The sequence below is a fragment of the Cupressus sempervirens genome, chromosome 8, assembly GCF_028749045.1.
Source record: "Cupressus sempervirens isolate cs-2001-9-10 chromosome 8, ASM2874904v1, whole genome shotgun sequence".
NCBI lineage: Eukaryota > Viridiplantae > Streptophyta > Pinopsida > Cupressales > Cupressaceae > Cupressus > Cupressus sempervirens.
Window position 1 is genome coordinate 343,131,674 of NC_143125.1, and position 13,606 is coordinate 343,145,279.

General features: G+C 35.9%; 1 protein-coding gene across 2 annotated transcripts in view; it reads left to right on the top strand.

The window, feature by feature from the left end:
- NAP7 (non-intrinsic ABC protein 7) overlaps positions 1–13,606 on the top strand; it is a 53,811-nt gene that overhangs the window by 19,824 nt on the left and 20,381 nt on the right. For both annotated transcript variants that reach the window (XM_089797629.1, XM_089797628.1), the window contains 3 exons: positions 2,023–2,073; positions 2,174–2,395; positions 12,986–13,108. In XM_089797629.1, the coding sequence (XP_089653755.1) occupies positions 2,023–2,073; positions 2,174–2,395; positions 12,986–13,108 (396 nt within the window). The remainder of the gene's footprint in view (positions 1–2,022; positions 2,074–2,173; positions 2,396–12,985; positions 13,109–13,606) is intronic.

Sequence of the window (13,606 nt, forward strand, 5' to 3'; positions counted from 1 at the left end):
TCCTTTTTGGGACATTATAAATACTAAAGGACACATTTATATGATATTAAAATTGACTATGAAAGCATGGACTCTTATTAGAAAAGGTCAATTTAATATTCAAAGTGGGCTAAAGATGACAAGGAGAGATAAGACGAAAAGCCAGGAGGGAAGTCGAAGAGTCACAACTGTGAGAATAAAAGGAGAAGAGACTCCTTCATTTGGCATGCTTGATTTATGATTTAGATTTCAGTTCTCTCTTGTGAGAGTTATTCAGGAAAGCTTCAGCTTTCAGCCAGTGTGAGGACATAGCCCCTCGCGCTGGCAGACAGTGGACGCAAACCCATTGTTCGTGGAGATGTCACTTCAGGTGTCTCGTATGCGCTTACAACTTCTTCTCTTAGTGTTCCAATCTGACTGTAAAACTGTGTTTAAGATTGGATTTTGAATGCTAGTTATTGTATTGTTGTTGTATAATGCAATAACATGTTTAAAGAATTTTATGAGAGTTTTCTAATTTTATATTGTGGGTCTGTAATGCATTTTTATATGCTTGAATCCTGAGTATCATTTTGAGAAAGAAAGATTTAATATCTGTTGGAGTTTCTGCTGGTTTCTATTGTGTTTTGTAATATGTCTGCATATGTTTAGTTTTGAATATATTTTGAGGAAAAATCGAGTAAATATCCAGTTTGAGATATTTTAACATCCCTTCAATATCAATCTACTTCTACTATGTGCATTGCAATGTGGAATTTGCCATGTTGAAAATTATTTATGTTGAGACTCAATGCATGTATTGCACAAACTCAGTATGAAGTTAAATGATCGAGGAGTTCCTTTGTTAGATCCAACGTGTTCTTCAATAAGTTCAAAATTATCACCTAATCGCAGGATTAGCAGCAGCAGCATTGTGATATAAATTGGGTCTCTCTAGTTTCAATTTGGTCAGAAGATTTGGTATCATCTGAAAGAAAGGGGGTTCAAAGTTTCGACAGGAAGCTGAAGCTATTTGCCATGATCCTTATAAAACTTTGTTTGCATGTTTATCACGCTTTAAACCAAGTTACTCGAGGCTTATAATCCACCTTTTCTTGAACTGCCAAAAATTGCTGTCTTGCATTCAAATGACATGAATCTGAACCACTTGGCCCTTATATAGGCAGATTATGTTCGAAAGCCACAAAATGAGCATTCTTGCAGCACTGAGTTGGCTATGTTTTTTTCTTTCAATTACACTAGTTTGGCAAGCATGCATATCAGGCTAATAGTATACATTTAGTAGGTTCAGATTCAATGTTTCCAATTCTGTCCTGTAACAATGGAGTGTCTGTGGTGTATGATTAGAGTGTAGCTAATGGTAATATTGTCTTTGTGTGAAGACAAGACTTACTTTGTTCTGTTCATACTGTTTTGGCAATGACAACAATGGGATTTGTGAGAAATGTTTAGTGATGTCTTTGTCAAGGATACAAAAAAAACTGTCTTTGGTGCATCCTAGTTACAGTTTTTGTAGCATTGCTTGCTACAGAAAATTGTGCTCTAGCTGATAGGGTCTTTGGCTATTTTGATTTTTTGCTTTTAGTGTTTTTATGGAAGTCACTCAAACATACAAGAATGTGAGTGTGTCAATTCATACATTTGTCATTTTCTTATCAGCTCCATTTCTTCTGCATTCTTTAAGCCCTTTCAAGCTTCTTCCTCCATTTCTCTCACTCTGGGTTTTTTCCCCTGGCCATTACATGAGCCTCTATTTGTATTATAAATCTTCAATGCTTTTTTTTAAAAATCACAAATAATTTGAATCAGTATGTCTGTTTTTATTCCCATGCTTAAATATTTTAGAAGATTTAAAATAAAATATAATCAAACAACAAAATCTTCAAGGAATTTAATAGACACTTAATTAGAATTCCTATCTATGCTTATAAGACCTTTTATCAAATTCTTAATTAAACATGATATAAATAAATACATTTCAAAACAAAAATGGTCATTTGAAGGAATTGGTGAAACCTCTTAGATGATTTTTTTTCCCTGCAGGTTCATGCAATCATGGGGAAAAATGGGTCTGGAAAGAGTACTCTCTCAAAGGCAAGGCAATTTCAAAATTGACTTTTTAACAGTTTTATTGTTAGACGAATTATGGTTTAGAATATATATATTATCTGAATCTTGTTGGCATCAAATACAGGTTCTTGTGGGTCATCCTGATTATGAGGTTACTGGGGGTACAGTGATTTTCAAAGGGGAGGACTTGCTCGATAAGGAGCCTGAAGAGAGAAGCCATGCTGGCTTGTTTATGAGTTTTCAGTCTCCAGTGGAGATCCCTGGTGTGAGCAACATGGATTTCCTGCGGATGGCATGCAATGCTCGGAGAGCAACACTTGGTTTTCCAGAACTTGGTCCTCTTGAGGTGTGCATTTGAACATCTATTCCTGTTACAAGATCTAAATATATCTGGATGAGATAGTTCCTGGGAATTGTTTGGTCATTTTTTTTCCTTCTTGTGATACATAAGTGCTTTGGCACTTGCGATTCAAGACACAGATGCTTAATCAGAAACTATTGGTGAAGTTGCTTATGCTTTAATTTTTCAACACACATGCACAAGGTGAGTGTATAAATTTACTTCTGTAGATAGCCACTGGTTTTCTATTTTTTTGTGTTGGCAACTTGGTCCAAATGGTGTACGTTGGTGCACAGAGTTGTTGTGGACCAAATCCCCACCCTAAAGCCAAGCCATTTTCTAAATGCCAAGGGTGTCAAAGCTACCAACCTCTAACATATGATCAGGTAGGGCATCTAGGGACCAATTGTTGTGTGTGGGTAATCTTTGCTTCATTTGAGGCTCAGCTAGGACCAAGGGGGCTTCCGTGGAGGTTTCCTCAACATTTATAAATGCACAAGTATTGAGCAGTACCAAATGCATGTTTTGTCCCAAAAGTAGTCACAAGACCAGAGACCAGCCTGCTGCTGATAAGCACATTGTCGGAGTTGCACAACTGCAGATTTGGGTATAAAGGAAATGATTCTCTAAGATGCTAACAGTCACAAATCATTTAAGAGACTCTATCCTGTTATAACACTTGTAGTGCATTCAAACTACTTATTAGAGTAATATTGTTATATTTAGTTCGTAATGGTCAATTATGTTTTTAGGATAGTTTTTCGTAACTGTTTTTTGTTCTTCAGTTTGTTTTTTTCCTCTGCTCTTTTAAGTTGTCACCTGTTACCCTTGTTTAAAGAGACTTTTGCTCCTTAAATTAACATTGAATATTTTAATCATTCTGTGTTATTCTATGGTATTAGAGCTTGGGTTTGCAACGCCTTGGGATTGGTGAAGTGTGTCTGTAATGTCCTGGCCTCTGATGTTAAGGTTGACTAGCACCTGATTCTCTGCCTTGTTTCTTTTATAGCATTCAATTTTAGAATTCTTTGGGATGTCCCTCAGAGACTCAATTCCTTCTGGCAACTCAACTACGGAGAATTCTTCGTACAAGTTTCTGTCCTTGAACTGCTGGAAATGGTGACTGCTTAATGGTGTTATCCTCTCTCTATACAAAATCTCTTATCCCCTAGTTTCTATATGTTTGTTCTTTGTCTTGTTCCCAGACTGATAAGTGTATTTATATAAGTTGCTTACAGGAGTAACTTATATGCTCTTTTATTTTGCTTTCTGTGATACCTTGATGTGCTATTGTCAGTCAATGAGCTATTTGATGGTTCTCTTATGTCTATATGGTGCTGTCTGTAATAAAAAGAGCCCAGATTGCTGACTGAGTGCTGTTGGTGTGACTCCCCTAGATTGGCAGTCAGCGGCTATACCTCAGACTCCTAAACCACTGATGGGGAAGATATATATTCGCTATTGCATGACTCCAGTTCCATAATCACTGGCCGAATGAATATGTCTGTATTTTATGTTGATGTATTTGATATATATATTATTTCTGTGGGAAGTAGACATCTCTTTCTTCTGTTATTCTATTTGCATACAGAAAATTCATCTGTTGACTGGCTTTCTGATTAGATACCTTGCTCTGTCTATGGAATGAGCCACTGTTTGAATGGTCTCCTATTTGCTGATTGGATATTTAATCTCTATTCTGATCTAGTTATAATCATAGACGGAAAACTCGCCGAGTACTCGGTGAATTTTAAAAACTCGCTGAGTTTTTAAAATTTGGCATGGGCAAAACACTTGGCATGGGCAAAACTTGCCAGGTTTTTGCTAAAAACTCAGAGAGTTTTGGGAAAACACTCACTCGTGCAGCAAGATCAGAGGTCAAAGGCTCAAAAATGTCATTTTTTGATACCAGTTTGGATTTGCAGCATTGTTTAGTCATTTTTGCAGCTCAGGAGTAGGAGGATTTATACAAATATAACATTTAAGTAAAGTTATATTTGTATAAATACTGACGGGATGTTTTAGATATGTTTCAGCTTCATAGGAGTTAAAAGGCAGACTGTAGATTTTGGGGGTTTAAATTTTTTTTCCAGACTTAGTCAAATTTCAGGATTCAACATGCCTTCAATAGTATTATCTCCCACAGCTTGTCCTGGCATTTTAAGCTCAAATTTATGTTGGAACAATGATTTTCTAATGATTCCAACTCATTTTCTCACAGATCACCTGGTTTCAATTCTATATTCTTGAGTCCTGACTGACTTAGCTTGACCACCTGCTCACACTCAAGACAAGCATTACATTCCAGTAGGCCAAAATTGCTCAAACTCACTCTTGGACTATTTTTCTATGCCGTATTTATTACTAGTTTTATGAAAACTATTTACTATGATGTATTTTCTAGTTTTATAGAAATTAACTACAATGATGTATTTACTTCTAGTGTTATAGAAACTATTTATTATTTTGCTTCCCACCATCAACATTCTGCACGAGATTCTGATTTTGTACCCACTTTGCATTTATATATATCTAAACTCTGCTTGTTTCTTTAAATTTAAGCTGTTTTTTAGGTTCCCAAGTTTTTCCACAAAATTTTCCTGAGTTTTTTTTGGGCTTGGCGAGTTTTTGCCAAGTGAGATTTTTCCATCTATGGTTATAATATCCCCTGTTATTGCCTGTTGAATGACTATGATGCTGACTGAGTTTCCTTAGTTGTTGGTTCCATGCCCTTCCAATGTCCCTATACTTACTATATGCAGCCATGGGGGGTATGGAAGTTGTGCCCCTTCAGACTTGGTCACGACTTTCTTAGTCGCTAATAGATTTAATGATTTTGATTAATAACATAGTGAATATGTATTATATTTATATATAATAAATATTGATTATGTTAATATACATGTATAGATATTATGATAATAAAAATAATGCTGAAATTAAATATTCTTATATTTATTTATTTTATTCTTTGTTTTAATAATATATTGATACATCAATAATAGATTATAGTATATCATTTTATTTTTCTTTTACTATTATTCTTTAAAAAATTCTATTATTTAATTATTAATTATTGTTAATTTCTTTTTCAAAATTGGGATATCCTAGTTTGCCCTTCCCCAAAACTATTTGCCCTCAAGCAATGTCAATCCAATACGAGTTTCTTCTGCCGTCCACCCGTGATATCTTCTTGTTACAAGTTTGGATTGAATAATACAAACAGAAATTTCAACATGAGGTGAGATTGGCAATATATTTATAAATCAAATGCAAAAAATATTTCATCAGAATATCCAATTTAAAATCCTTATAATAATTCAAAAGATAGAACTTGATTAATTGTAGTGTTTCTTTTAAGTATTGCCCTGATCCATGATGAGCCTTGATGAATAATCCTAATCCTTAGGGAGAGTTCGCATTAGGCTCCAAGCTCTTTTTGGAGGGCTTCTTTGGGTTCTAGTTGCCTTCTGGCTATTCTAGAACGATCCTCAAGCTATGTCACCATCTGATTACCACTTCCTCTTCCTAAGACCTTAAGGATATCCTTTACTTAGTATATTTACCCTTACAATCCTTGGGAGAGACTTTATCTCTTCCGAAGCCTTATGGATACCTTGTCTTTGGTGTATCCATCCGTATAATTCTTGTGAGAGACTTTCTCTTCCCAAGCCTTACAAATACCCTACACTTTGCTGTATCCATCCTTATAATACTTGGGAGAGACTTTATCTCTTTCCAAGCCTTATGGATACCCTATATTTGGTGTATTCAATCCCTATAATCCCAAGGAGAGACTTTATCTCTTCTCAGGTGTAATGTTCCCTCCTCCAAGGATGTCTTTCTTGGTTCCTTGGCAAATACATCCTCTTTTTTTAACAAAGACACTTGGTTTTCCTATCCTTTGATGTTAGTGTTGGAGATATTGTCATTGATGTCAAAGATTTACTTCATCTATTTTCATGTTAGCAATTTATATTGATGTCTGGATGCTGAAGTACACCGAAAATATATATTTGGAGAAAGATGATCACTGTTTTTTCATTACAGATCCAATCTTCCAATCATGTTTAATTGAAGCCAAGACTCAAGGTTTCTTGGTAGAATCAGTCACTAGAAATGGCACATATGCTCATCCTCTGTAGATGTTGGAGAAGAGATCTGCTTTGTAAGATTGCCAGAAGCATGAACATCAAACTCGGTAGAAACAGTTGATATCGGGAATCTTCAAAACACGGTCAAACTCTATAAAAAGGTAGTGAAGTGATATCATTTGTCTGAGAGTATCAAGTTATTAGTGGTTTATGATGGCATTCAAATAGCAGTGACATTAAGGAAGATTACTCTAGCACTTGTATTCAAAAATCCATTTAGAAGCAACAATTTAGAATGATCAAAGATCATAAATCAATCACTACGATGATAGTATTGGTCTGTGATTAAAATGCATCAATGATGATTATTAGAAATGACTCCAGATAAAACCATAGTTACATCACCTTGGGAGACGGGGGGACGGCGGGATGGGGGGACAAGTTTTTGAGACAGGGGGATAGAGGGGCCTTGATTTGGGGACGGCGGTGGGGGACAGGGGGTGGCGTGGGGAGCAGGGGTGTATATATTGGACATATGGTACTTAAAATGCTAGTTATGAAAATATGTACTACAATTATACAATATAACTTGATACAATCATATAAAGATGTAAAAAACAGTAAACTTAAACAATAAAAAATTAAAATTGAATATTGCATTGAAGTTTTGAACTGGGACATCATGATTCACGATCAAATGACAAACAAACAATGGACATTGCCATTGAACATCAACAAATATTAGTCTATATATCAGTCTTCAAATCAATAGTATGAGTATCTAGATTCTACTATCTAAAAGTAATCAATGATCATATGAGTCATGACATAAAGATGATTATAATAAGTATCATGTGCCATGAATCATGATGTCAAAATAAGTATATAATATTATAATGCAAAAAAAAACTACAAGTCTTTCCACACCTGCAATAAAGGAGACTCTGTCGTGTCCCCTCGCAATAAAGAAGACTTTCATCACGTCCCACCGCAATAAAGGAGACTTTGTTGCGTCCCCCCGCACCCACACAAAGGAGACTTCTCCCTATTTTGGAGATGTCTTGCCGTCTTGGAGACGTCTCCCCATCTCGGAGATGTCTCGCTGTCTCCAGTGGAGGTGGCACTCTAAGTGGCGCCGCTCGAAACGCCGTCCCCTCGTCCTAGGGACGTTTCCGTGTTACACTAGATAAAACTTGAGTTGATATCCACAAATCTGAGTAGAAAATAAATATTGATGGATATACAATGACATATTATCAACAATAAGAAAACAACAATATATGTTAGAGATGATATATGTTTGACAATGTTCAATAAGTTGGCAACGATTATATTATGTAGTGATATTATCATAAGGGCGACAAGAATGTGATGGTTGACTTCTACGTCGACAGCTACATTCTTCAAATGATTTAGGTCTGAGATGGTTTCCCTTGCCCTCCCTTAAGATATTTGTGCTGTAGACTTGTTTATATATCCTTAAGTGCAAACACTGGCAACCCCTGAGGCCTGAGTAAGTGACCTCCACTTCTACATCGATTCTTGATAACAAAGATTAGCTTTATTAAGCACTGTATCCTTCATTAAGGTTGAGCCTCTCCATGACATAAACATGCTCATGGTATGTGTGCTTGCTGTTGTCTAGTTCTTCCAACTGCTCCAATGATATAATCTTCAGGAAGGTTTCAATCTTCACAGGTAGATAATTATGGTAATGATTGGACTAGGATTTGAGTGGTACTTTCCTCAAGTACACAGTGTGTATTGATTGTGGCATTTAAGTCTTTGACAACACCTATAGTTGACGCTTTCTTCTTGGGTCAATATACCATTACAAACCTATTGTCTTATTGATTATTATCGATCTGAGTTTGATATATATTGCTATTACTTAAATCTTTATAATGTTTAGGGCCTTTAATAATAATTGATATGGCCACAATCATAGTTAAATTATTAGTACAATTTATATTATTTATTTGGTGTTTACTTATTTTGTTATTTAATATTTATCTATTAACTTCGCTATTTTTTTCTATTGATCATAATAAAAACAACTAGCCAAAACGTTGAGCTATATACATGTAGGCCAACATATGAAGAGTACACCTGTTATTTACAGAGATGGTATTAAATAACATAATACAAAGAAGAAGAGGACGGGTCGGTAAATCAAAAGTTGTTGCCCCTGCGAGCAATCTAGGAAATCCATCCAAGATATCCTTCATTCTACAACAACACTTTGTCATTTTGACCTTGTGCAACTCCCCTTGGTTGCTATGAGATAGCTTGTGGAGGCAGGACAACTATTGGTGCGGCTTGCATTGCCTTGCCTTTATCCAATGAAGCCTTCTCCAGGAGTTCATGTAGTTGCGTCTATTAGAAACAATAGTCCACCAAGATAACTGGGGGGGGGGGGGGGTGAATCAATTATCCCACAATTAAAACATTTATCTCCTTTAAACAAACTTATCCATTCAACCAAAGTAAACAACAACCATAATAAAATGCACATAGATAATTACACCAAATATGTTGACTAGGGAAACCCTTGATTAGAGGGAAAACCTCGGTGGGAATGATGCCCACAAGATGATGTACTAATATAAATATTCCTTGTTAGAGGATGGACCCTGTTAGGAGTCTTTTACAACATTTAGTACAATGAGTCCCTGTTAGGAGACTTTGAATCCCTGTTAGGAGATTCCAACCCTGTTAGGAGTTGTGGTATAATGTATGCAAGAAGAGCCCACTGCCCAAACATGCAATTTCAACTACAAGAAGAGCTCACTGCTCAAACAAGTAATTTACTATTATCTTTCTTTTTCATTTGCTCTTTCCTCTATCCTGTCAACCGGACCAATCACTGTTAGACCTTGTAGACCAGGTCACGAACCTTGGATCCATATACCAAACCTTGGATCACTCAGCAAAACCTCAGCAATGAAGTTTCCTTCACTTCTGTACTACTTTGCACAACTTCGCATTCCGCACTCTGTGCTGCTTATCATTGATCGTAAAATCATATCATCTCATGCCATGATAAAGAAAAATGTCCTTCCTTTATATGGAGTCCACAAAATAATTCCCTGAGTCGGCTGTTAGACCTTCTCAATTAATTATTATAGGACCACATTAAGAACACGTTACACTTAGTGATAACATTAATCTTCCACCTTGCAACTTGAATAACTTTCTGTACATGTAATATTATGATGAGCGAGCTTAGCCACGTCATTCTCAACATGTCTTCTTCATGTCCTCAACCTTGATCCTCAAGATATTAACTTTGTTAAGAGATATAACAAGTTTACCAGAACATGCCTCTGTAAACTCTGTCTCAGAACAAACATCACCAAAACTTACATAACTTCTTCTAGACTTGTCCTTTCTTCTTCCGACGTTAACTGCATATACTAGATACTCAGAAGTATCTCCCATAACTTTGGATAGTTATAATGCTTAACTAGCCGTCCGTACTAACTTGATCTTTCCGTTGTTCTTCTGTCAGATACCACAGAAAACTGCAACATTGACATCAATGACAAACTCAATCACGAATGTAACATATCATCATAGTAGTACTCCCCCATAGGAATATCATCAGCATTCATGCTTCCAACCAATCTTTCAACAATCTTCCCAATCTTCCAACAACTTCTTCATCTGGTTCAGGGCCCGTTCAAAAGGAATGTTTGTATGTTTCTGCACTTTGGTATAACCATATGCCAATTTCTTCTTCAATATCTTAATGTCACCATCCTCTAACAACTTAATGAATAGCTTTTCATCAGTTTTGATAATGGCAGTCACCTGTGAGGAAATGTTAAAGTATACGAGTCTTTGGAGAGACTCTGTACGGCTTCAAATTCTACCTTTCAAAATGTCTTCATTTCTCATTTTCTGAATGGACCACAATGTTTCAACAGAAAGAGCAGACTGAAATAAGTTACTGCAGTTATCCAAGTCCAAGAACTTACTAGCTAACATATTTACAAGACTGAAGTTATGGTGCAAAGAAAAACCAAATATCCTCCGGACTTCCTGTCAAAAAAGATGTGGGAGATAGATTCATGACTCCTACAGTAAGTACAAATGTTTAGGTCCCGATTATGCTTCTTTACAACTAATTTATGCAGGAAGAAGAGCCACATAAAGAAAGCAAGACTTCTTGGGTTCTGCAGGTCTATGCCAGAGGTCTACAAGGTCTTTACTCCATTGGGTGGGTTCCAGATTCATGTTCCAGTGTGAATTGAGGTGCTCAAAGATGTCATGGTTACCGGAGAGTAGTTTATAAATAAGCTTGGCTCTGATGCAGGAAAAGGGGTTTCATCTGGCCATTTCAGAAGTGAATTTCTCATATCATTGGAGCTGCAATCCTTTGGGAGGTTTAGACTACAACATGCTTCTCTTACCATGGCATAGGTCCTCCAATGAGATTGGGGATATCAAATTTGTTGCCCACTTCATGCTAGCTGATTAATCTACCTTCCTTTTATGATATAATTGAACTTTTTGATGCTTTGCTGGCCCAATATTTTGCATAGCCGCCTTGAATAAGTGCAGAGACTTAATCACTCCTTTTGAGGTTCCACCAGATTGAATTCTCTACATAAACCATATTCTTTTCATCAATACAGCTGTTGTTATTGACTAGCTTTCTAACATATTCCCAGCTTTTCCAAATAGCCTTGAAGACATTAGATCCTGATATCTTAATAACAAAGTACAGGTAGACATAAGATCATTAATATGGAGCCATTTTCATGCTAAGGTGTTATGTGGTCTTGCCCTGGCAATGCTGTTTCTTATCAGAATCTTCCAGGGTCCATCCTCCAAAGTAGAAATTGCTATCCATTTAACAGCTAGATTGATCCCTTGCATTCTGAGGCCCTTAAGTCCCATACCTCCATTTTCTTTGCTCATATTACACCAGCTTTTATTAACAACATGCCCCTTTCTATTCCCTTTGCCATCTGACCAAAGAAAGTCTCTGATTTTCTTCTGTATGTAATTGAATTGAGCTTGATCAAACAGCCAGGCCAGTGCATAGAATATGGTATAGGATGACAAACCTTTTGGCAGACCTGAAACCTCACTACCAAAGAAAGATATCTGGTTTTCCATTTATTCGGTTTTTAATCAAATTTATCTCTAAACCAGTTCCACATTTCACCTAGATTGGGGTTAACTGAGATCCTCAAATACTTCACAATGTGACTAGGACCATCTGATGATACCTCAAACTTGTTGCACCAGCTAGGAGGTTGCTCATCCCTTCCCAGCATTGTGGACTCGGGTAGTCAAACCTTACTACTAAATGCCGCATAATACAGTTCCAGTTTGTTTAACAGATTGCACACATTATCCTCTGATAACTCAATAGTGATTGCTATATCATCAACAAACTGAATAGCAGCAAGTTCTTCTCCACCTGGGATAACAATACTTTTGACCGTTGGGGATAATGTATTATCCCTGAGAATGTAGTATAGAGTATCAGTTACTAAAATAAATAGGGCCGGGGCAGATGGACATTTGTAAATTTGGCTTAGAGTGAAGACATTGGTAGATGAAACCTTTACTGTCTATCTCTGTTTCTTGAGTGTGGTCTCTGGCTGTTTGCTGGATGAACCGGGCTCAATTGGGAATCTGAACCGTGTTCTGCAGAATATCTTTTAAGGAGTGGACCCTAGTATTCTCCACCAATGACGTTGGTGTTTGTAGAGTTTGTTTGAAAACATTTCCTGGCGAGCGAGACCCCATAAAAAGAGGGGAAAATGGGCATTAAATGAGAGTAAATGCTGCTTTTGAGGATGGCTTTCCACCCGCAGGGAAGGCTTCGATAATGTCTCTTTTGCAGGTTGGAGAGTGAATCAATAGAAAATCCTCTTCACCCTGGATCTATAAATTTTACTATTATTATTTTTTAATATATTATATTTAATAATAGATTGTATTGAATTACTATATTCATATAACATTATACTATTATATTCTTTTATTATACACAGTTAATTTAATGATAAATTATATTATTGTTTATAATTATATATTCATTTGTTGTTGAATCCTAATTCAAGAAGACGACATCACACCAGCCCTTATGAATATGTTGTCTTTGGTTTATCCATCCCTATAATCCTTGGGAGAGAATTTATATCTTCCCAAGCCTCATGGATACCCTGTCTTTGGTGTATCCATCCCTATAACCCTTGGGAGAGACTTTATCCCTTCCCAACCCTTATGGATCTGTGAGTAGATAAACATTATTTTGGTACGTATTTGAGTTTCATTTTTTATACTACTTCTGACTTTGAACATCTATATGCTTCTTAGCCTTATTTTTAATTGAGTAGCTTTGGTTGATTATTGATAACTTTGGATTACGAAAGAGTTTCTTGTTCATAAATGTAAATAATTTTTTCCCAATGTTCATAATTTTGGTTCAAGCTGCTTTGTAAGTGATAAATTAAAATATGAGTTTTGAACTTTCATGCAGTTCTATGGTTTCCTTTCCCCAAAGCTTGCAATGCTAAATATGGATCCAAAATTCTTAGACCGCAATGTCAATGAAGGATTTAGTGGTGGTGAGAAAAAACGCAATGAAATTCTGCAACTTGCGGTACACATTTTGACCCTTACTATCTGATATAAAGAAATCATTTTTTACCTTTGATATGTAAATCCAATGGAATTCTATAACTTGCAATACGCATTTTGACCCTTAGTATCTGATATGAATCAATCATTTTTTACAGCTGATATGTAAAAATTATAGAATTGTCCAAGTTGCAGTACACATTTTCACCCTTAGTATCTGATGTCAATCAATCATTTTTTATAGTTGATATGTAAAAATTATAGAATTGTCCAAGTTGCAGTACACATTTTGACCCTTACTATCTGATATAAATTAATCAATTTCGACTACATGATATTGTAAATATATATCTAAAAGAATTGAAAAAAATCAAACTGATAAAGCCTAAATGAACAAATAGGAATGATAATGCTAAGAAAATATCCCATAAATCTAGATTACTTTTTATTTTTTTTACATTCAAATATCAGAAAATGATTTCTTGCAGATTTTTCTACATATGGCTTTAGTTTATGTTTA